This window comes from Betta splendens, chromosome 4 (assembly GCF_900634795.4).
Source record: "Betta splendens chromosome 4, fBetSpl5.4, whole genome shotgun sequence".
Classification (NCBI taxonomy): domain Eukaryota; kingdom Metazoa; phylum Chordata; class Actinopteri; order Anabantiformes; family Osphronemidae; genus Betta; species Betta splendens.
In genome coordinates this window covers 23,950,521-23,975,472 of record NC_040884.2, presented here as the reverse complement: position 1 = coordinate 23,975,472, position 24,952 = coordinate 23,950,521, and the positions used below count along the sequence as shown (strand labels likewise).

The 24,952-nt window shown below is 39.3% G+C and overlaps 1 protein-coding gene across 3 annotated transcripts in view; it reads left to right on the top strand.

Annotated features, from left to right (window-relative positions):
- The window catches only part of arid3a (AT rich interactive domain 3A (BRIGHT-like)), a 35,567-nt gene extending 10,958 nt beyond the window's left edge, over positions 1-24,609 (top strand). For 2 of the 3 annotated variants that reach the window (XM_041070451.2, XM_041070452.2), the window contains exons 2-9: positions 60-805; positions 893-1,175; positions 13,558-13,630; positions 15,031-15,214; positions 15,895-16,139; positions 16,379-16,672; positions 17,437-17,526; positions 18,195-24,609. In XM_041070451.2, the coding sequence (XP_040926385.1) occupies positions 465-805; positions 893-1,175; positions 13,558-13,630; positions 15,031-15,214; positions 15,895-16,139; positions 16,379-16,672; positions 17,437-17,526; positions 18,195-18,352 (1,668 nt within the window). In that variant the 5' untranslated portion in view covers positions 60-464 and the 3' untranslated portion in view covers positions 18,353-24,609. The remainder of the gene's footprint in view (positions 1-59; positions 806-892; positions 1,176-13,557; positions 13,631-15,030; positions 15,215-15,894; positions 16,140-16,378; positions 16,673-17,436; positions 17,527-18,194) is intronic. The other variant, XM_041070453.2, reaches the window with a different exon arrangement.
- Positions 24,610-24,952: the final 343 nt, after the last annotated feature.

The window sequence follows — 24,952 nt, the reverse complement described above, 5'->3', positions numbered from 1 at the left end:
AACAGACATTGAGGAAGTAGTGGTCTGACACTGTGTTATTCTTTCTTTCTCTCCCTCAGGTCTGTCTGACAGCAAACTCTCATACTCCCACCCTCACTACTTGTGCCTCATTGAATGCTCAACTCTGCTGGCGACCTTGGTTTCCTTCTTACTGCAGGGAAACCATTGAGAGAGAAAAGTGGCCTCTGTCTCCAGAAGAGCATCTGGCCTCTGACTGTATGTCTCAGAGCTCTGACTGACCCTTTTCCTCCTCCTCCTTCCACTTCACCTCAAGGGCCCACATTTTCACATCATTATAACCGTCAAACCTCCAGCCAGCTGCTTCTCCACAGGTGCAGTTGGCCATTGCTGTCCCTGTGCGGAAGGATCATCAATTGTCCCCTGACTGGCCCACGACTGGCGCTTCTTTAGAGGGGGAGGGAGGGGAAGGAAGGCAGCTAAGCGCTGTGCTGACTTTCCTGGAGATGAAGCTGCAGGCTGTCATGGAAAACTTGCACAGGCAACAGAGGGCCAAGCTGCTGATGGAACAGCAACTCCAACAGCAAGCCATTGCCCAACAGACTCAAGTCCACAGAGGTGGAGGAGGAGGGGATGAACATGTGGGGAGTCCGGCACCTGAGGCAGAGCAGGCCCAGATGGCAGCACTTGCAGCCATGCGTGCAGCAGCAGCTGGGTTACAGAGAGTGTCAGTCAGCCCTATGTCAGAGCGCAGCAGTGGTGGTGAGGATGATGGCGACAATGATGACATTGACGAAGGTGAGGAGCAATGCAAGAACATGATGGGCTCAGATGAGGAGGAGCAGATGTAAGTACTAAATATGTTGTCTTGAATGTTCTAAAATGTGTTGCAACACTGTTAAACAATCTGATTTTGCATATAACACACATACAGCAAACAGAAATGGGATGAAGAAGACTTTGAAGGCGAGATAGATGAAGACTATGATGATGACCTGGCAGAGGAGGGGTTGCCAACAGGCCATGGAGCTGTGGCACCTGGAAAAGGCATTCTACTGTTGCCTCACCGCCAGCTTCACCCCCACTCTCAGCTGCTCAAGGCTCGCTCCAATGTTGACCAGGAGCCTCGTGTTGCCATCCTTCCTCCTCACAGCACGCACAACCACCTGGGTGGGCAGGACCACGGAGAATGGACCTATGAGGAGCAATTCAGACAGGTAGAATCTATGTCTTCACGTTGCCTTTGCTTTGCGTTTGCTTTTTTGCTTTGAGCAGTCTTTTACAATAAAGTGATTTTGAAAGGTCACCTAGATAAATAGGAGACATGTCAGCTATGTTTAGGAAACAAGACCCTTGCAACACGGAAGGTAAAGGTAATAATGTACAACCTACAAATTCCAAAGTGTGTGTGTGTGTGTGTGTGTGTGTGTGTGTGTGTGTGTGTGTGTGTGTGTGTGTGTGTGTGTGTGTGTGTGTGTGTGTGTGTGTGTGTGTGTGTGTGTGTGTGTGTGTGTGTGTGTGTGTGTGTGTGTGTGTGTGTGTGTGTGTGTGTTTAGCTTATTAGATGCACAACATAATGCTTTGCATTTGTCAGACAGCACATGATCATCCGCCCTGTTTTAACTTATGTTGATTCTGATGTTTTTGGTGGAAAAAGCAGAAATACAGAAAACGCAATGCAAACGAACCCACTAGAAATGTGCATGAATGATTTTTATGTGCAAGAACTCTCTTGCATAATTTAATCACTTGTGGTCACAGTATCGTGCCGTGTGAGCTAAATCCCTAAAACATTCTAAAGTAAGCTGCTAAAGCCCACTGTGGGAATATATAAATCACAAAAATGTTGTTGAGCAGCAAGTTACAGCTGACCTTCATACCCCTCACATCAAAACTACATGTCACTTTCTCAGCAATGCATGCAGTAATCTGACCAGGGTGGTAAATTAACACCAGTCACTGACCAAATGTTGATAAAACCCAAGCTGAGTCTGAATTTGTCTCTCCCGCCTGGCATTAAGGCACGTTTGTTAAAGCTTCTACGACTAATGTGGCTAAAGAGCATAAAATTGTAGTTTCTTGTCATGAAAAGGATAAAGAAGGTAGAAGGGTGGGGGTAGGGTTTATTGTAACAGCTTTACTATGCTTCTGTTTACTGTAAACATGCTAGTGGGCTAGATATTATGAGGGAGGGCCTGTTGGAATAAGACAGGCTGTTTATGTAGTAAGATTTAAGCCTGTCAACACCTAAGTTTAAATGGAGAGCTGCTGCAGAAAGAAAGACCGTAAAACTACTCTCTATTGATGATTATTAAAAAACTGAATAGCTTCTTGACAAATACTTGCTGTATTTAGTTCAACTCTAAGCCATCATTAGTGTAGTATGAAATAAGACAAATATATGGACATTTGATCATTATGGTAAAACATCCCCCTAATAAAAATGGATAAAATCCATAGAATAGCTAGGATTCATGAACAAGACCCATGAGATGACATTACTGATTATTACTGAAACTGTTTGTGTGCTTCTTTCTAATACGCTTAGACTTAGAACTGAAGACCTTTTTTATATGGCCTAATAGAAGCCACTACTAAAATGCTAAGTCATTCATGTCTTGCAGCGTTTTTTTATTCCATTAACATGTTTTGCTGTATGAGAAGCTGTTGTCATGGAAGAAGAAAACTGGTTTGGTAATTGGTTGGATTTAAAAATCTTTTCTGTACATTGGAGGTAACTTGATGTCAGCTCCACTCATCCAGGCTTTGAACTTAACCACAGATTCTTTTAATTTAAGGCATGTATCTGGTAATTACAGAGCACATAGATTGTAATTCCCCTAAAACTGTTTCTTTAAATAGTTCACCACTCCCTCTGTAAAAGTTCATGTGAATTAATTTGATGCTCTCAGTAGTTGTAGTACTGCTTTTTTTATTCTTCACACAAGTAATGCACTGGTGGTGGATTTACTGTAACCGTCACTTATATAACCAGAACAGCCAGTATCTTGGCTGTCAAGATAGTCTTGAACATTTCTTTGCTGATTAAAACCTCTGTCACACCTACAAGATCAAATTCCTTCAAGTGTGTTGACACTAAAGATGGTAGAATGGAACTGTATATTCAGTTTAAACCTTCTGCACCTCATTGTTGTTGCTTTTGATATAAACAAACACACTGACATTATTTTAACCTCCAAATTCTTGGATTTGTGTCCTGCACACCATTTAACCAGGACTGATTTTGCATTTGGATAATTACAGTAGTTTTTAACAGTTTGCCTTTGGTGTGTGATTATAATTGTTCGTAAATGTTCTGCTCCTACAGCATGTAATGTAAAAATGACCAAACCTGTCATGATGAGCACAGCCATTCCCCTGATAATTTTAAGTCATGCAAATCAAACTCGGTGATTTCTGCCTTATTTTATATTTGGTGTGTGCCATTTATACTTTGCTTCTGCTTTTTCTCTTGAAGCTGTCATTTGTAGTTTTCTTTTGTGAAATACGGGCAGTTAAATTAAAGAATGATATTCTTGATGAACTTTCAATGAAAACTTGTATATTTTTTTTATATATTATTTGTTTTACTTAACTAGGACTTTTACATTCTAAAAGATTCTTTTTATACATAGAAGAGCAAAAAACATTTACCCTAAATTTCCTCACACCTGGTCACTCAGTCATTCCTGATCTTAGGTCGGGGTGAGGTTGTGATCTGTGAATGGTAAAAGTGTGTGTGTTAATAAATCAATCTATATATATATATATATAAAACTACACTTGAATTTTGTAATGTAATTACAAGCCGGTATAAAGGCGTGTGATCGGGGAGGAAGGGGTTAAGGCTGTGCAGTTTATTTTGGGCAGGTGGGTGGAGGCTGTTGGAATGTGCCTGAGGGAGGGTGATAATGTGGCCACTAGGAACCCCAGATACTCAGCAGAAACGCTGTCAACCTCTATCAGTCCGCAACAGTTGGAGCTCTTCCAAACTGAAAACTTGGCCTAAGTCAAGACATTTGAATAGCTGGGTACAATGTCTCAGTGTTGTGGGAAAGCCAGGCTCATGATTTTAGGGTTTTTACTCAGCTTGAGGTAAACCTGAACCATAAAACAAACAAAACATGAAGAAAAATACAGAAAAGCAAGATCTCAAGCATGGCAGGACAGCACATTTTGTTGTCTTGCAGCATTAACTGAATTTTTCTTCTTTTTCCTTTTCTTTTTCTTCTTTTTTTTTTTTTTTTTTTACTTTAACTTACAGCAGTTTTATAGCATAGTTGGCAATAATGCTTTAAATCAAATGTTACGAGAGCATTAACAAATGTCCAAATAATAGACCAGGCAAAAAGAAAGATAACAAAAGTTTTTAACAATCTATTTCTAAGGTGTGAAAACATGCACATAAACCCAGCTTATAGTTCAGGCTTGCTCTAGGCCATGTGTGCATATATCTGCCAAGACCCAGCCTGCAGTTCTGGTATATCTCTCAGCCATTTTCGTCTCTCACCACTCTAAACTGAAAGGTCACACTAAATCAAGCCAGGATTGGCTGTCTGTACGGATGTCTGATTGCACTGTGGTTTTAAGTGAATTAATCAAAATATTCAAGGCACTTTGCCAGGACTGTCATATCTGGCGGTGACAGAGTGCAGCAGAATTAAATAAAGGCCAAGGTTTTATACAGATATCAAATTATGCCAGCATCGTTGGATTATTTTGTAATTGAAACTGATTTGTGTTGCTGGTGGAGTGCCATCTCAACTGAGTTATTTTAGTGATGCCAATGCAGCCCTCATCTATACCTTGAACTCCTCCCATACATCTGCCCATATCAATATCACACTTTTCATTGCACTCTGCATTTTTATTTTCAGTAAACGTTTACACTCCTTTTAAAGTCAATAGTACAAGTGCAATCCTGCCTTCCATTAGGCTTGCATGCATCTGTTCCCATCAGCTACCAGTCAGCTACTCGACCAGTTTGACTCTGTTCCTTTATTCATTCAGTAGGTCTTCAGTAGGTCTAGACCTGAACAACTACTAATGGGTTTTAATTTGGGCTTTTTGTTTTTGTTAACCAGTAAGAGAATATCTGAGACTCACAAGTGAGCAATACTAATACTCAACAAAGTACACCAACTTAACCAGGACCTAAGCATGTAAATACTGATGTTTGATGTTTACCGAGGTCCATTTTTATTTTATTTAATGAAAATGTTTCATTTTTATTTTTACTATTGAGATAGCAAAGTAATTCAATAAACCATATCATATTTATTACCAAAACCATTCTAATTGTTTACTGGAAAACAGTTTTTAAAATTTTATTATAATTATTGTAAATTAACTTGTTTCAATATATAGCACAACTTATACTTGCTATATTGCTATAATGCCAACTGTTGTACTGAATTGTGACCAAGTTTTAAACATACAAAGAAATTCAAAATATTTATTCTTCATATAACTGCAAGTATAGCCATTTCTTGATAGCTGTTTTAAACCATCTAACATTTACCTGATGACTGTCAAGACATATAGCTCTTATACACTTGATGACATCAGAATGTGCTTGTGTAACTGAGATATACAGGAGTTGCATAAGACACGACAAACTGTATTTTTGCTTTTAAGTGTCTTATTTGAGTGAATTCCATAAACACTGTGTCTTCTCAGCTACTCTGTGTTGTTGTGGATGGACAATTACAATCTGGTTCTGTCACTGTGTAGTTTCTTCAGTGTTATGATATGCTTCAAACTGGCCTACTCCCCTGCCCCTCTTATAAACAGTATTCTCCTCAGGCCAGCAAGTGTCCAGAGGCCAAGCATAGCCTTTGAAGTCGTCCTTTCTGTGTCTCTGTCTGCTTTAAACACCAGCAGCTGGGCAGATGGAGCCCAGATGGACAGTAAAGTAGGGATGTCTTTAAAAATTCATGGCACTCACCATGATCAGGGTGAATGGAGGGGGAGTTGGCATTAAACATTAAATTGCTCAGACACGCACACACACAAACACACATATTCAGTGTAGTGGGGGGAGGGAGCTGTTAGTGGCTACAGGAAGTGTAGCTCGAATGGGAGCCAACTGGGAGCGACACTTACTGGGATTGACCATCAGGGTTCTGCTGATACAGCTGTCTGATAAGTGCTTGTTGGGTTTATATTCCACTGTCATTCTGTCAGGCTCTTTTGATCTCCCCAAGGGCTGTATATGAACATGCCGAATCATGTTGTTTTTGCATTTTATATGAAGTTGATATGAGCATTATCCCAGCTTTTTCACCAGGAAGGTTGAACTGAAATGTGAATGTACAAGTATTTCAAAGCTCTTTCTGAACTACAAATACCTGTTTTTTAGTCTTGCAAATAAATAAAAAGGCAAGAAACACTCAAACCATGCAGACATAAACCAACAAATAAGACTTGTATAAATTGAATCTGCACAGGAGAGTCCCTGTTACTGTGCTGTGTTTGATGAAACCCTTAGGTCTAGTGATTTGTGTTTGACACAAAGGAAACACACACCTAATGGTCCCTGTTCCTCTTATTAAACAGAAGACTAATGCAAAGAGGCACTATGAGAAGAGACATTTAGTTATATATTAAAACAGGAATGTGATCAGTCTGTCCTTTTTATTTCACTTTGGTTTGGTTGTACAACATAGATTTTACTTCGGTCCTTTCTTTGATAACTTGAATGTTTACTCACTGCTTCCCCATGACTTTGTGTCTACGCTTTAATATAGAAAGAGGAAGTGATTATTGTGATCTGAGGAGGGTCACAAAAATGCTTCATATCTAATTGTTCTTCACTACCATCCTCTTATTTTTTCTTCCTTGTTCTGTTCTAACTCGTCTTCCTCTTCAACTCTAACTTTATCTCAGTATGAGCACAGAACTCGATTTGCAGTGAATTGTTGGCAGCATACAACATCCAGTAATACAGGATCACTTTCATATATAGTAACCGAAGCCACTTTAGAATAAAAACAGAACCTATGCTTTAACATTCAAAAATGTTTGGTGAAGGGTTGTATTTATTGGCTAAAGGCATTGAATATATATATGTATATAATGTATCTAGGAAAAGATGCATAGTTTGTGTGCCTGTGCGCATTCGTTTGCGTGTGTCTGTATATCACAAGGTGCTATGTTGTCAAGAGTTGACTCTGTTAGGACTACATTTATTCACCAGTATCAACAAATGGGTCAGAGTTTTTTGACATAATATAAAAAAATGTGGGTGGTGCTAGAATTTTTAATATTGGATTTATCTCATCAAAGACTTTGTTATTGTATTTTATGGATCATTTAGTGGTAGTTTAAGTAGGTGTGGTGCAATCATTAATATTATTACTGACACTTGTGGATCACTTGTTTTGAAAAGGAAAGGTCACCATTGAAAGCTAAACCTTTTCAATTAAAAGCACAAATCTGCAGTGTGATTAATTAACCTGTCAAAATATGTCAAGACTCTTTTGTTTGCAGGGTTAGTTTTTTTTTAAAGTTTCAGTTCAGTTGCATCTGCATTGATAATTTTATTCTAAACCCTATGAAGCAATGTTTTTGGGAGTGTCCCCATATAGTTGGTATGGAACTACGTGCACATACATGTACACATAACACAAAGCTCTGTTGATTGTTTCTGACAGTTACTCTAAGTACAATACCAACAGTAAGGTGTGGATATATGAAAGCCTTTAAAATATGTTGAACGTACATTCAACATGTTCATGATCGCCTTTTCAGACAAGCATTGCAACAATAAACTTGTTTCGGAGTTAGTTGTAGAGGTGTATGTGAAACTGAAATCGTTCTATAGCAGGTGTACTATATGTTAAACAGACTATACCTGACCAATGATAATATCCAATGTGTGTATAAATACAGCAGGTCATTGGTGTTGATGATTTCTGCACTGTCCTTTTCTGTGAATTCTAAAGAATGTGGTCTGTATGGGCAACTATAAGCAATGCCTGAACTTCTTGTTAGAAAACGTGATTATGAAATGTGTGCATTCATTTAGCAAAGAAATAGCGATGGTTGCAATCTCAAAGCTCCATGAAACCCTAAGGGTTTCTCGAGGTCAAACTGTGGCCTGTTCACCTATTGATTGGGGCGGGATTAGCCACGTGGCCACAACATCTCAGTCTCTGAGGAGCCACACAGACAGATATGCGTCCAACATGAAGCTGGGTGGGCCAGATAATTTTTTAAGGCCACCATTGTCAACCATTAAACTCATTGCCTTACCCATCCATCACTCTGATGGATGGTGCAGGTACCCAACCATGTGTCTTTCCTTCTGCACAACATGGTGTGCCAAACTGAGGACCTGCAGTGCAGCACTATGTGCATTTTAGCCCTTCTGGGCCCAACTAAATATGCCTGCTATGTTTTCAGACTGTTTGTGACCGTTAATGGCATGCATCTGAAACCTTCTGAACCTTTTATCTTTTGTCGCCATCTTTCTGCCTTCAGACCGAAGCCTTATCACAGCATCTGTGCTGGCGCTGAATAAATGTCTACAGATTTTACACACACTCACTAAATGAATATTGACTACATGACTTTGGAAGTAACAACAAAACCAAACGATTCATACTGACTGTGGTATTGTTTTATTTGTTTTTTTTCTTTCAACACATAGTTTTACGAGCTACAACTATTGCTACGCCTACTTTCTCTACTTTGCTTTGTTCAACTTTGCCCTGCCCAAATTGGGTATCTGTTGTAGTCATAGTACACATTAGTAGGGTGGTTTGAAATGATTGCTCACCATTACATGCATCTTGTCACAAAGGGTCTGGGAAAGCATGTTATTTTTTTATAATTTTCTTTTTTTGCCAAATATATGTGCACCAGCAGCTGAAAGTATTAGTCTAGTATTAGTATTAGGCACCAAGTGTAAGTGTAGGTGTGTGTATGTTCAGAGTCCAAATTTCATTATTCTTGTATTCCAGCACAAAGAATGTTACAGTAGATACAAATTAATTCACTTGGTACATCTTGTTTCTGTAATGCAAAGTCGTACGTACAACTCAGAAATGTCAATAACAAACAAGTGCATTAAATAATTAACGACTTCAGGTTTATGAATTACTACTGATTGGTGTAGTGCCATGGTTTACTTGCTCAAATATGCAGCTATGCAAACCCCTTCTATATCATTCTCAATTAATTTTCCACCCTGTTTATAACATTTGCTCAGAAAATGAGTGTTGCAGGTAAAACACTATTCATGACTCCGTAGTGTATGTTAGCAGGCTTATGGCTTTTCATCCTGAGTCGATAGTTAAATTTGTGAGGTCAGTCGGTCAGTTAGAATGATGATGGGTTTCATCCTGTCTGTCAATAAAACACTGTTCAGAGCATCTGCAATGAGATAGCTCAATTGTGTGTATGTGGGGGATGGGAATGGCTGAGGAGCGGGGCACAAAAGACTAAGACAGATTCATTATAGATGTCAGTTTATAGAGTCATATCAGTACAGACTCTGTCACTCTGCTGTCAGTTTTGTTGATTGAAGGAATCAACTTGATAATGGAAACAAATTAATAAAATACTAAAAGCCCAGAGAGTTAGTTAGCGTATGTCATATATGAAATGTTCATCAGACAAATTCATGGATTGTTACATTTGGATGTATCATGTACAATTATTCAGTTGACTTCATGCAGTTGATTGCATTTGTAGAACATAAGGAGATGCCACCATTCAGTGATAGTTAACTTGTGATCTCTAGAAAAATTTGTGCAAAGAGCTGCTGAAAAGATTGTGAACAACAAAGGGGGAGAAAAAACAAGTACGTGAGCTGGTCACTTCAGCTATATTCTTCCTTACTTGTCAAAGAGAACAAACAGACGGAACAAATCTGTTGGAGCAACACTGTAACACTCAAATGTTACCAGCCCTGTTTGTTAAATGTGAGCTCTTGTTTCTATTTTGTACCATGTAAGCAAAAGACGGATATCTGTACATGCTTTTATTTTATTACAAACAAATATGGCCAAACTTTGCTTTCTTTCACCTTCTGGCGCAGAAATGTATTGTCCTTTGTTTCGTCTGTTAATGGCCTCTGCAAATGATTTCACGACCAGAATTTCCAAATTCCTGACATTTAATACTTCTCACAACAGCTAAATTAGAATACAACAAACAGTAAATCTCAAATCTCACTGTAGTCTCTAGGGATCCAATGCGTTTTATCGTTCTCTGGTCACACTCCTTTGACCTCAGTGCTATTTAGCAGCCTTGAAACGGATACTTATTCTGTTTGCACATACTGTAGGTGAAAACAAATTTTTGACTAATCTACAGAAATTTCCTCTTCAGTTTTTGATGACGCATCAAAAACAACCATAGTTTGCTTAGTCACACTTGTCATTTTTTATTATTACCTTTCAAAATCAGATTATTGCATTGTGTGTTTTCACTGACACTAAAATGATGGTGTATTTGTGGTCATGCTTGCTTTGTCACAGAAATGATGCACATAAATGGACTTTGGCCAGAAAGAATGTAGTGTTTGTGTTCAGCAATTGAATCAGAAGCTCAGGAACTCCTCAGCACAGCTGTCTGCTCTCCGCCTTCCTCCCCCCACTTTGTGGGTGTTTACATTCTCCTGTATCAGCTTATAGACTTTATTTTTTTTAAACATTGTGCATTTCTTCATACAGCCCAGGTGCCATAACTCAACTTTCATATAATCTTAATAAAGAGGAGCGTCACCACTGTGTTGATCTACACATTTTCGATCTTTCCATGAAAAAAATTTGTAAATGGAACAGCAGTTTTTTTCCATTCTAGTCAGGCAGGACTATACGAAAACAACATGTTCATACTTAGATTGCTATGAAGTTGTAAAACTGGTCCTTCTGTGTTGGGCCAAACTGAATGTAGCCCGAGTGTAAATACTTGTGTTATTTACATTCACAGGTAAACCTAGATTTTTGTTTGAAAAAGCAGACACTCACAGCTCTTGGTTACGTTATGTGCAGGTTAACCCACTCATTGGCACAATATATGTTAGCAAATACAAAACAGAATGAAGCAAATTTATTCCAAAGGCAGGTGTCATCTTATTATACATTGTAAGAATGCATCCATTATTACATCTACTCCAAGTAAATAACACACATTCATAAAATCTAAACATAAAGTATAATCAGTTGGTACCTATTGTTAATACTTAGAATCAGAATAAGTGAAATACGACTTTTTTCTTTGTGTTGTGTGTATTTGTGTGATCCCTAGATGATCGACAGGTGCACGTCACATGGTACATGGTCACACATAGATACCAGGTCTGCTCTCAGTTTTGGTTTTCAGTTGCAAAGCCATGTGACACTTGCGTACCTCTGTCTTGGTGAGTTCTATTTGCATTAATGGTAAAGTAGACCCCTCCCCCAGCACAGACTCACACATACAACCCCCCCCCCCCCTTACAGAATTATTTGCTAATACCATCACTGCTTGGTGATTGCTTTGATGGTGGCAGCGTTGCAGCAACAGGCTTTTGTTTTTTGCAGTTTAAAACTACTTTAGTTTGCTATTTTTGGGTTCTTTTTTTATTTGTCTGTTAATGGAATGCTGCTGACCTACATACACACACAAGATAGGATAAGGTCAAACACCCAACTTCCTTGAACACCATTTGGCTCCACTGCCATTTGTCACCAGAACAAGTTTAAAGAGACTGTGCGTGCGCAGATCAAAGCAAATCAAAGCCATAGATAACAGAATTAATGCTTTTTCACATTTTAAATACAAAGCTGAAAAGACACACACACCCACACCCATAGCTAACACAATATGCAAAGGTACTATTGATACTGTGAGTCTGCTAGCTTCATTGACTGACAGGAAAACATTAAGACAAAAACTTGTTAACCTTGGAATAACACTGAGTAGATTATATAGTTTTGTCTGGGTTTATATAGAAAAAATGTGTGGAAAGACGAAAGAATTTTGTTGGTTTAGGTTTGATACATTACTCTGTAAAATTTTATTTGATCTTCAATATCTCTCTATTCAACAACATCTGGAGAACTGAAAGGACTATGATCTTGGCATTAGCCCTTCTCCCAGATGTGGCAGCACAACTGCACCCTGCGAGGGCAATATTTGTTTGTGTGATTAGAACAGAAAGTAAGCAGGATAGAAAGCAAATAAAACACCATTGGGGGAAGGGAGTGGAGGGGTCATAGCCAAGATTTATGGCGTGGCACTTCACGAAATGCATGCATCCTGTAATTAAAACTCCCCCTTGCCTCCAGGAGGCCTGTAAATTAGCCAACCCCCACTGCTCGTCCACCTCAAACCTCTTCACTCCAGCAGTCCCCACCCCTCTGTTCCCTTCTACTCACTAGATAACAAGATTGTATGGCAGCTTGGCGTCACTAATGAGCACTGAATGCCACAATGAGAGACAGTTTGTTGGTGGGTAAAAGCCATTGCTGTTACAAATGTACATGTTTTATTCATCTGCATTGATGTGGTGGCACAGTAGTTTAGTGGTTAGAAACTAAGTCAGGATTGATCCCCATATGCAAATTTTATTCAAACGTCAAATACGGTTGCAGTTTTCACTGGTGACTTGTCTGAGTTTCAACACAGTCTTGTTCAGTGTTTTTCTGTAGTCATGTAATAGGCACACATAGTATAGCTTATATATAGTTTTAGCAAATCTAAATCCAGAATAGAAACTGAAAAATTGAATATACAATAATCAGACATGCAACTAATTTTATAACTTCATCTTCTAAAACGTATGTATTATAGATATTTGTCCTTTCTTTTAGACTAACTTAATAAATGCCATATTAGTCAATAGTAAAGATTTTAATCTATTTATTAACATAGAATGGAGGACAATGGCTTTGATGACTTCTTTATGATATTTTAAATTAATGTTAGTCATATACTGAGCTGTTGTGTAATATTTTCTCTACACTATACAACTCTCTGTGGACTGTGTTGTAATAATTCGCAGCCCTGCTCATGTTCTGTGTGGTTTTGTTTGATGGCGTTCAACGCTACACTTTCACAGCGTGCCATTTCTAATAACACATTATGAAACTATAACCTTGAATAGACACTCGTATATCGTATGTTGTTGTTAAGACCAGTGTGGTCTGTGCCTATGCTAGCTCACTGTTGGGTCAATGAATGCTCTGCCAACTGGGTAGAAATGCCCCAAATAAGATACGTCACTATAACACAGGCAAACCAGAAAAAAACATGCTCGCTCAATGGCCTCACTGTACTCTCTAGAGGAAGCGCCCCACTTTACTGCAAAGTTTTCCTCTGAACTTTCTGAAGCTCGGGGCCCCGCTAGCAGCTGGACCCACATCAGGTTCTCATCAAGCCAGACAACATTTCTCTATTCATTTCTCTTATTACAGTATATAATCAGTTTCAGTGTTTTGTTTGTAGTCATCTTATATTACATGTAATAATGACAGCAATAGGATGTTAGTCTTTACTGTCATTGACACAATGCATGATTATTGGGCCAGCAGAGAGCACCCTGAGTTCTGGTGTTCCCATGTAATGCTGTATCTTCATCTGTGTCTCTTCTCTTTCTTTCTTCAGTTATATGAACTTGATGGAGACCCAAAGAGAAAAGAGTTTCTGGATGACCTCTTTAGCTTCATGCAAAAGAGAGGTAGGTAATTCTGTTTTTACAGGTCCAAAAATCACCCTGTCTAAATTAAACATGTACTTTCATTGGGTTAGGTATGAATGGAAATGTTATACGTTGTTTTCGTATTATAGCTCACCGTTTTATTTTCAGTGAGCGTCATAGAAAGCTCTTTATAGTTGAATATAGAGAGGAGGATTCCTGCCTTACTATCCCCTCTGACATACAACACCCATCTACTCGTCTTTCATTCAGATGGGTGGGGTCGTTATTCATATCACAGATGATTGCTTTATGTCGCGCAAACCTTCATCGTTCCCAGGCTATAACTAGAAAGAACACTTTGTAACCCTGCTCAGGAATGGATTGGTTTACCTTCCCATCCTGCCATAGGCCCTGCCAACAATGCACTCACACACTGACACAGCTATCATGCATGATATTCACTACATTGGATTCTGCAAACAACAGTGTCAAACTCAGAAAGCTGCGAGTCACGCAAGTGCTCATCAGCTCATTGTAGAGGATCTGCTCTCATAAATACCGATCAGTCAACAAGCCTGCTTTGACAGGATGGCTCAACTGGTTTAATCAGATCAGGAGGTTCGTAAGACAACAGACATGTGTTACGACTGAAAAACCTGTACTTGAGGTACAACAGTGTTAAATTCCCCCATCACAGTGGGCAGGTCTAACAAGTCAGCTCTGAGAATCTGAGAGTGACATCTGCAGGTCACAATATGCAAATATATCAAAGCTGTTTTATGTTAAACATGATCCCGAGGCCTGTAGCTGGGTTCACTATGCCTGTTTTGACAGCTTTGATCATCTCTCTCACGAATTTATACACAGTGATAGATATGGGCTTAAAATAAACAGCATTATTAGATTGTGTACATAGATAAAAACATTCAGTTTAAAATGAGATCACAATCTAGTATCTTTCTCAAGTCATGGAGTTAATATCTAACATCCCAGGCGTCTGCACGTAACATTCTGTCAGTCATTCTGTCAGAGTTCACAACATGTTGGTTTGGGAGAAGTGTCCCATGCACTCAATTTATTCATTTATTAAATTAGGGTTTAACTTAATTACAAAAAGGATCAATCAGTGTAATCAATTTGACTTGCATTAAAGCACACACTGTGCTGTTTGTGGGTTCTCTCAGCTGCTGTCTTGGACTTGGCGGAGCAGTGTATTTGTTATTTTACTATGCAAGGCAGTGAATAAAGCGTTGCTGTCATTCTAAATCCTAATTAGCTTTATAATGTGACTAAATTAAGTAACTTGAACATGAATTTACATTAAAACTGTTTTGTTGTTTTTAAAAATTACAGGACGCTAAATACTGTCAATAGCAATTTCATGCCATGACAGTGTTTTAAATGTCTGTTGACCTTTTCCTTGTGTTTGCCAATTCCAGGAACCCCAGTGAATCGTATTCCCATCATGGCCAAACAGGTTCTGGATCTGTACATGCTCTACAAGCTGGTGACAGAGAAGGGTGGCTTGGTCGAGGTCATCAATAAGAAGCTGTGGAGGGAGATCACCAAAGGACTCAACCTGCCTACCTCAATCACCAGTGCAGCCTTCACCCTCCGCACACAGTCCGTACACACACACACACACACACACACACACACACACACACACACACACACACACACACACACACACACACACACACACACACACACACACACACACACACACACTCTTATGTACTCACTTTTTTAAATTGAATTTGGACCTGCCATCAACACATACAAGTACATTATTTACTGGGCAGATCGGTTCCGGTTAAGATTCAAAAACATGATTCGCGTTTGTGTCTTTCGGCTACAACAATTACAGCTGCACTAATTCCTTTGTTCTGCTCACTGTGCACCTGCAGCTTATCAGTTGTCAACATCTTTTGTTTCAGCGCATGACCTCTGTGTTTGAAATAATTCAGTGTTGTGGTTGCCTACACTTTCACTCCTTATTTTGCTCATAAGTTGAACACATGTCCTCTTACAGAAGAGACATCGCTACTTTATTTACTACATATGTAACTTCAATTCATCATTGTCTTATGAGTAAGGATTGTGAAGTTTTAGTGCTCCTGGTCATCATGTTATAGAGATACTGTTATATCTGTTAGATATATATATATATATATATATATATATATATATATATATATATATATATATTTCACAGTCTGATGTAAATATCTTGTGCACTTTGCCTAGGACTCCTCGCTCTACTTTGTGAACATTTAGATAAAACATTTTTTTGTTTTTAGATACATGAAGTACCTCTACCCTTATGAATGTGATAAAAGGGGTCTGAGCAACCCCAACGAACTCCAGGCAGCCATTGACAGTAATCGACGGGAGGGCCGACGGCAGAGCTTTGGCAGCTCTCTCTTCACCTACTCTCCTAATGGGACACCCACCATGCTTTCCTCACTCAAGCGTCCCTCTAGTGTGGATCTGACGGTTGCCACCAATGGAGCCTCGTTGACCCCCATTCAGAAGATCAAGAAAGGTGAGAACTGGAGAAATTAAGTCAATGAAAAATTGTCTTAATTGTCAAACCCGGAATATCTGTTTCCTTCAACTTTACAGTTGACAAAGTGGTCAACCCTAGATTAAAGAAAATGATTCCTTTACTTCCTTTCCTTCATTCTCATGTAATTAGAATGGATTGCTGGTTTATATTTGTTTATACTAGCGGGATGATGCTTCATTTTGAGTCCTATCTTCCTGTGTGTCCTGTCCGACTAGAAGAGGAGGGAGGCCAGCCACTTCCAGGGGTTGGAGTTCCTCATTTGCCAGCTGCAGCTTTAGCAGGTCACTCTGTGGCTGCTGTGCAGGCCGTGGCAGCTCAGGCAGCCATGGCAGCTCAGGTAGCGGCTCTGGAGCAGCTGAGGGACAAACTGGAGGCTGGCGAGCCTCATCCAGCAAAGAAAAGGGCACTGCCCGCTGAGGAACACCAACAACTTCTACAGAGAGCGCTTCAACACAACCTCCTGGCCATGACCGCCCAAATGCCCATGAACATTCGCATCAGCAACCAAGGTATTCAGAGGTTTGGATATATTGACCTGCTAAAAGTAGAAAAAATCAACCAGTCACACGTGACATTGGTTGTGCCTACACCTATTTAGGAAATTCCTCCAGTGTCTGACCATGACATGGATGCTTTTTATGTCTTCTGAGCCTCAAAAGGTCAAACATTAGCAAGCGTGATTAGAGCAACTTTGAGTCTGATTTTATCACAATGTTGATCTTAAGATGACACAAATTGGCAAAACACACTGTCCCGTCTTGATACATAATGTTTTAGTTAAAATAATCAGCAGTGAAACCATATATCATTGTGACATTTCTGTGTTTCACCTGAGAGTTTAGATGAGCTGGATTTCACACATTGTCACAGTCTTCCTGGCAGTTAGTATGTTAAGAGATTCTTGTCAATGTACCACAAACCACACCACCCAGTAGTCTGGAAAGAACACAGCCCCGCTATACGTTGACCTGTTTAATGTATGTATGCAGTTATGCATGCTCACATGGGTACACAACATATGGGGGATTCCCTGATCTTTTACCATTTTTTCTTGGTGACGGTCTGTCATATTGAGTATGCAGTGTTTCTCAGTATTAATAATCTCATTTCCAAGAAATGTCCAACTGGACATTTTTCTTTCCCTGAGTGTATTTCTGAGTAATAGTTTTTTTATAATTCTGTTTTATACTTCATTCAATTAGTTCTGTAGTTTCAAACAGAGTAAATGTGTGAATAATTGGTTTTGTAACCGGGCCTTTGCTCTCTTTAACAGATGGCAGGCAGGAGTCAGCCCTAAACCTAACCACTAACGGCACAAGCAGCATCAGCATGTCAGTAGAGCTGAACGGAGTGGTATACACAGGTCAGTATCACTGTCATGTGATATTTATTCAGAGACAGTTTAAAGCAACGAGTAAACATTTCTGAATTCAGACTTTCCTCCTCTGAGGTGAAAGCACTAATTGTCTTGTCCGTGTACAGTTAGAAACTTGGGTGATTGGTTTAAACGTAGTAGAGAAAACATGCATTAAATGTTCGCCAATTGTAAAGTTCGCCATTTCTTTTGTTGTCAGCATGTGACAGCTCTGTGCTTGTATTACCTGGAGTCAGTTACATGAAGGGCAGGTAAAAGAAGGAAGCTAGAGAGTTGTTCTGCCTCCTTTCTCACCTCAGCACAGCTTTCCAGTCACACTGTGAAGTGGGTGTTATTCTGGAAATGTTGCCTTTGTAGGTTTGACACAGTGCCCCTTACATTTCCATCAGCAAGATGTACAGAAGGAAGGAAAGCCACTCTGTTTGACCATCTGACAAGCAGATCTGGTGAAGCATATTGACAGATTGAGGCTGCTGGGTTTGACCCCCTAGACCTATATAGTACTTAGTTAGTATATTATTGACATTTGCAATGTTCAAGATCTTGTCACCTAAAGCAAGGTTAACTCTCCTGTCTTTTTTATTAGATTTAATACATTTTAGAGACATCACTTTGTGCTCTAACCTTTTTCCCTTTCTTTCCTATTGTCTCTTCAGGCGTTCTTTTTGCTCAGGCTGCAGCCGGGTCCACCTCATCTGGTACGTCTGGATCATCCGTCTCCAACAAGGTGATCAGCAGCCGAGTCGCTCCTCAACAGCAACAGAACACACCTACCTCAACTTCAACCTCAACCTCCAGCAACCCCTTGTCTTAACAGTCACCGAGCCTTTCCCCTTTTAGTTTTTCAACCTACCAGGCTAAGTAAGGCCAAAAATCAACCTCATTTTCTACACCAACTATGCCAAAAAGAGAAGAACCATACATTGTACAAAAAGACACAAACTGAATCTCAGATCACTTGAAGTACACTATCTCAGGTTTTCCTTCACAAACTCACCTCTTTTGTTCTTCATAGCCAAATAATTTTGAAAGAAATATCTCAACTGAGAGCCAATATATGCTAAACAAATAAGTATGCACAACTTGTGAATTATTTATTTCTGCATAAATGTACAGATTAGTGGAGAGCAAAAGAGAAGGAAATAACTAGAAAAGGTAACACACTGTTTACACACACAAACAGCTACTGACTGACAGCAACTTTTTATCCTCTAGGGGAAAGATTTTTTGTTTCAACTTTTTATTGTCATTATCATTATTGTTATTTTTTGTGTTTATCATTTAAATCTTTAACAGTTCTCTTACTGCAGGAAAAAATCTATATTCAGAATTCTATAAAAAGAAAAAAAGAAATATGACTATCTTCTATTTTTAATCAAAAAAGCTTTAAGGTATTTTTTTTTTTCAGGGCATGTAAAGATGTACCGATGTGACCTCATTTTGTTTTAAACCTTATTCACATGGCAACCATTTTGAATCTCTGTGTGGAAGAGCAAGTTTGGTGCAGGCCTGAGCTCCTGTTGTGTACCAATATACTACAGGATATCAATGCCACAGATTCTCCAGTGAAATGCAAAATTATAACAGCTGGCTCTATAGAATCTGTGGGAATCTTCTCTTTATAATATATTTTATTCTATTATCTGGTCTATTATTGGCCCCTGCCTGTGTAGAGTTCAGCTACAGTGATACAACTGATGCCCTGCTGAGTTTAAAGCAGTTGTTGTTGTAGCTGTTCCTGAATCAGCTGTGTAATGTACGTCTCATCTGTTTGGTGTAAAGCCAGTTAAATCCATGTCTCTGATAATCACGCAGGTAGATCATCAGGCTTTAACGTTCAGTTTGTGTGAGTAAGGTCAGCTTCAGGAGAGCCTTGTGCTACACCTCATCATGCCGGGCCGTCTGTGCCTCACCAACTGCTTCTATCCATGAATAGACACACCCTTGATTTTTCTCAGGTGTCCATCTGCTTGTCATTTTGTATCTATCAGCTGTACTTGATGGTCAATTGTTTTTCTTCATTTTGCATTTTCATTTTTTTACTAACTTGGCCTTCGAGTGGAGTGATTGTCATAGTCAGATGCATAAATGTACTTGTAGATAAAAGTCCTTCAGGAAGCAGGAACAGACTTCCTAAACTCACAGGAATTGCGTAGCCACTAAATCTTGTTATTGTGGAGACACACATGGACAATCAAATGTCAATGGACGCTGTCTTTGACAGACGCATGTGAGGTTTTGCTCATTCTATCTTGTATAATAGATTACAGATGGTTTTTATTTTTCTCTCCTGCTTTGCGTTTTTTGCAGAGCTTTTGTGCGTCTCCTGATCCAAATGCTTCTATTTTGTGTGGTAAGGACAGGGTCTCCTTGAGACCAGCCCACCATCTGTCAGGGATATAACACAAAATGCCTTGCGATTATCTGAGTGTTTTTAGACAATACCTAATTGGGGTTTCTGATAATGTGGGCTCTGTCGTATCAGCGCTTACTTCTGTCTTAATGTTGTTGTGTTTTTAAATACTCAGATTTGTAAAAGGTTAGATCAGTCACACCAGAGACTGTCTCTGCATTTTCGAGTAGATCAATCATTCTGCTTTCTGAACTTTAACCTGTGTTACCTCTCTGGACCTTTGACTGTTAACGATTGCCACTCAACCCCCCCCCTAAGACCCCACCTCTACTCGAAGCAGCTTCATTCCTACTGGCGTTATGAAATAAATCAGACTTTGTATGGACGCCCTGCTCTGAGGCCTTAACACAGCATGGGACGGCCAGAAAGTGAGCAGAACCTCCGTCTAATCAGCTTTAACTGTTTCAGTCAAATATCACCAGATGCCTGCTGTGGCTTTGATTCTGTGCTCACTTCCCAATGGGGAATCGCCACCAGCTGCTGCACAAACACTGTTCACTTTTGGAACATTACACTCTAATAGGTAACACTTTATCATTAAATTAGGTTATTTAAATGTATTAAACCTAAAAAAAAATTAAAATACTTTTTAATATCTTTTTAGGAAAATAAAAGTGCAGCAGAAACAGCCTCTCATTGCATGAGCTTTGAGCAAAATATCAAGTCCAATTTGTTTTAGATGCACACAATACAAGTTCAGAATCATTTAATTAGGCAGGTTTGCAAAGGTCCAAAGAACGTTTTTGGCGATACCTTATTCCCTCTAAACACAATGCCAGGGCCATAGGTTAAATAAACGCTACTGTTACTATCCTCAATCTGAGCAGATATGGTCATTCTATTAAGAGCTTCCAGCATTACATACAGAACTTGAAGCGTTAACGGCTCTTGTCTTGTGTTGAAACACAAACTAACACAACAGCAACAGCTACAGGGACAGAGTGTTGTTGCCGCACGTTGCCTGCAGGTGGCACACATAACTTGAAGGTTTGCGTTGGTTGCTCCCGGGTGGTGCAACTCACACCTGCGTTTCTGAAACTGCTGCTGTTGAGGCTCTGAGTGGCCTACATGGAGCCTGGTTTCATTTGCTTCTGTTCCATCTGCAGGGTAATGAATATGAAGTCAGCCACATTACCAAGGTCTATATGTGAGCCATGATCCCTCTTGTTACTGTGTTCTCTCACTAGTTCTCAGCCATCAGGTTATCAGACTAATGCCACTTTACAGACTGTGTTTCCAACCACAGATGTTTAATTCAACCCATGAATTTGCTTTGTTTTTCCATTTGCAGAAGTGAAACTTCAGTTCACGTGAGACACTGCAGCTTTACTTCATTATATAACTGAGATTACACGAAATGAGGTTCCCCGTAGATTTGTGAGTGCCTCTTTCTGTTGCGACCTTGAGTTGTGAAGTAATTTCAGACAAATAGGTCAACGTGTAGATGTGCAGTCAAATACATTGTTTACATTCAGAATTAATTTGCTTGGGGGAAGAGCTAGTTGTACAGATGTTGCTTTGCAGTGCGTGTGTGAAATCAACATGAATGTTTTGACTAGTATAAAAAGATTATGTGGAAATTGAGTTAAACAAAACTTGTCTTGGCTGCCTCCTGGCTGTGGCCAATAGATATTAGGATCAGTACAGTGTACTGGCTGAAATGACTGTCTATTAAATTGGTTTTATTATTAGTCAACAAAATGTATGTTTAGACAATCAAAGAGGAAAAGACTATATCTTATCAAAATAGCTTTTCTACAGCTGTCTGCTACATTTGAACCCAGTAACTAGTAAAATACGAACAAGTAAATCTTTACTTAATGAAAGTTTGAATAATGTGATTTTAAGGTAGGTTAACCAAATTTAAAAAGAAAATGTTTTGCATGAGAGTCGTTGGCTGCACATATGGAACCTACTGCTACGCTGCCAGAAGAAGCTGGGCTAGTTAGCATTTAACAGGACTAGTTTATCCATTATCATTTATTATTTACCTCTTGTGCAGTTTATATGGGAACACAAGATCAATCACTGTGACCTAAGGGCATCAAAGTGGATGTTATGAATTTTAAACAACTGGAATAGGTGGTTAAAATATATTCAGGAGATTGGACAATCTGATTTATTTATATCCCATAGTTGTAATTAATTCCCTCTTGTTTTTCCAAAAACTATACAGTAGATGGTAAATTACTCCTGTGGTCATGTAAGGTTTGGTCCATGTGGTCACAGCACAGGTTGTTGCACACTGAAAGCCTAGCATCTCCCTGTGCATCGTTTCATGAGTAGCAGATGTCAGTTGCTCATAATCTTCAGACAATCAAACAGGAAAAAGGTGGGGGGGGGGGCTCTCGAGAAGACACGGTTCAATCAATGGTGATCTAAAGATCAACATTGCTGTCTTTTTTTTTTCCTTTTTGCTTTGTTTTTTTATGACCCTATGACCTTTTGGCCCCTAAGGCAACATTGAAGCCCCTTCCCCCCATCAATGGATCCATGTTTATTGTGTATCTATCGACCTGCTCTGAGATATTTGCATTCGAGGAGTGGACGTACTGCAGCGCTTTCTCTCTCTTTCTGTGCACAGCAGCATGAGGGAGGGTGGTTTAAATTGTGTGGTAGTGACAATCAGACGAGCTTGTGACAACTCTGTTACCTCCAAACACACTGCTCAACCTCAATCAAGTGCTGTTTCTGCCTCAGCTGAGAAGAAGGCTGGTGCTCAGTAGGAGTTTATGAAAGAGATTGTAGTGAACCCAGACAATCAGACGTCACACCTTGGACTGACTGTAGTGATGTTGGAGAAGGTAGACATGTCAGTAAGCTAATACTCAGACCAAGCTGCATCTGTAGAGTAACAGCGCCCCTCTGTGGAGGATTTAGTTATTGTGCCCAGTCAGCTTCGTTTTTTCTAAGTTGGATCACATGTATCTCCCATTCTTTCTAGTTTTCTTATTTTTTTCTGAACACTAAAATACTCTATTTAAATCAGGCCTCTTTAGAATTAACAGATTTACAAGAATACATCCACAAATTAAAAACGGTGAACTATAATGGCCTGTTCGTCCATAGCAGAGGCTTTGCAGCTGCAGTTCTTGTGCGTTTTGTTGGGATCAGATTATTGTGGATTTTTTAACTGCAGTCTACAGGTTGACTTGTTGTGTGCATTCATGAGCGGTTGTACAGACTGAAACAGTAACTTAGCTGGACTAAACATGTTTTGTCTTTGTTTGTTTTTTGTTTTCACACCATAGAAGCAGTGAATATATTGTTTTTTCCAGAGCTGACTCCCAAATCTCTGCTCATGTTGGAGCTTCCAAACAGCACAAAACCTACCTGTCTTTCTCAATGTCATAAATGATGAGGATGTCATGACTTTCTGCTCATTTATGTTGACATACTGCTGCTTTTACTCCAGCTGGAGCCATAGCTACCGTAGCCTGAACTTATGCCAGGAAAACTGTCTGCTCACACGTGTCTCCATCATGGAAAAATTGTCATAACATTTACAGGTGAATGTGGGTTGAGGACTTTGGACTGGACCCCTGACTGTAGACTAGAACAATTATGAAAAGTTGAGAAGATGCCTTCTGCTGTGACAATTCTTTATTAATCAACTTTATTCTAAGATTTGTTAAATAGATTACTTACTGAAATTAGGCTTGTTAGGGATATGGACTATCTTGTTTCTATTGTTTGCTCTATCTTTTGCCCTTTCATTTTTTGGACATGCTGTAGCACCCCAGCACACAGAGATTACTTTTAGTTTTTAATGATGATGATGATGATAATGTGATTACTTATAACTTTAGGGAGGTGCGTGTGTGCGTGTGTGCGCGTGTGTGTGTGTGTGTGTGTGTGTGTGTGTGTGCGCGTGTGGGTATGTGTGCCTGTGTGTGGGGCTTCACGTATCGTTGAGTTAACTTCAGATCTGAAATCAGGCTCTTGTCTTTTGTCTTTACAACTTCTCAGGAAAATCTACCTCTACCTCCAGTTTGATGCATTTAACCCAGTGAGGGCTCAAGTTACAATGTAGTGGGTTCACAGAGAGAACGTGGGGGCCAGCGCCAGGGTTTCATATGAACCTTAACACACCAGAACAACTCCACCGTTACAGCCTGATAATACATGTTTGTACAGAAAAAACAAGTATTCTAATGTAGTTTTGAAATGGCTGGATATACATTTTAAGAAATTCTCAGGAGGTGTTTTATTTTACTCTGGTTAAGGAACAGGTTCATTTGGACCCTGATGTTTGTCTAGTTTGTCTGTGTGTGCATTACAAGTTTGTATCGCTACTGCTATTTAGTTTATTTGAGCACCAACAACAGGGAACCTCCAAATCAACAGCTAAATACTAATAGTACTTCAACAAGTACCACTTCTAGTGCTACTGTTAGTGCTTCAGGTCATTTTTTTCAGTCTGTTCTATTAACATGTGCTTGTTCCTCCTTTTCTATCCGTAATAAAATGTTGGAATGGGATGTTTGTCCCGGTAACCACAATAACAGTGAAGTGGCAGCAGGCAATGCAACTGTTTATTTTTTGTTTTCTTTTTTAGGGTGAAGAGATATTCTTGCCTATTTACTCAATATGTGGTTTGTGTGAATACTTTTATTTTGAATCTAAAATTATTAAAATATCAACTTTCTGAAATTAAAGAGATTTTTGTCTTTTTATGAATTCTAACGTTTCTATCTTAGCATTTCCTAAAAACCAGAACTGAAGTTTCCCCAGGGTGTTTACAGTTTCCTACTACTGAGAGTAGAAGGAAACATTCATGTGGTCTGTCTGATAAAAGTGATAGAAAAAGCATATTCCACTGCACTCTTTTACTATTCAGCCATCACTGGTCACACAGCCAAAAATTGGAAGCTGGATTTTGAAGATTGGGGCCTCTCAAACACCCAGATGATGAAGCCTTTTGGATGGAAGGACATCCAGCTGCCACTGAACAGCACCGTTGATGGAGGCAAGAACTGAAGATCATTAAATTATGTGTAA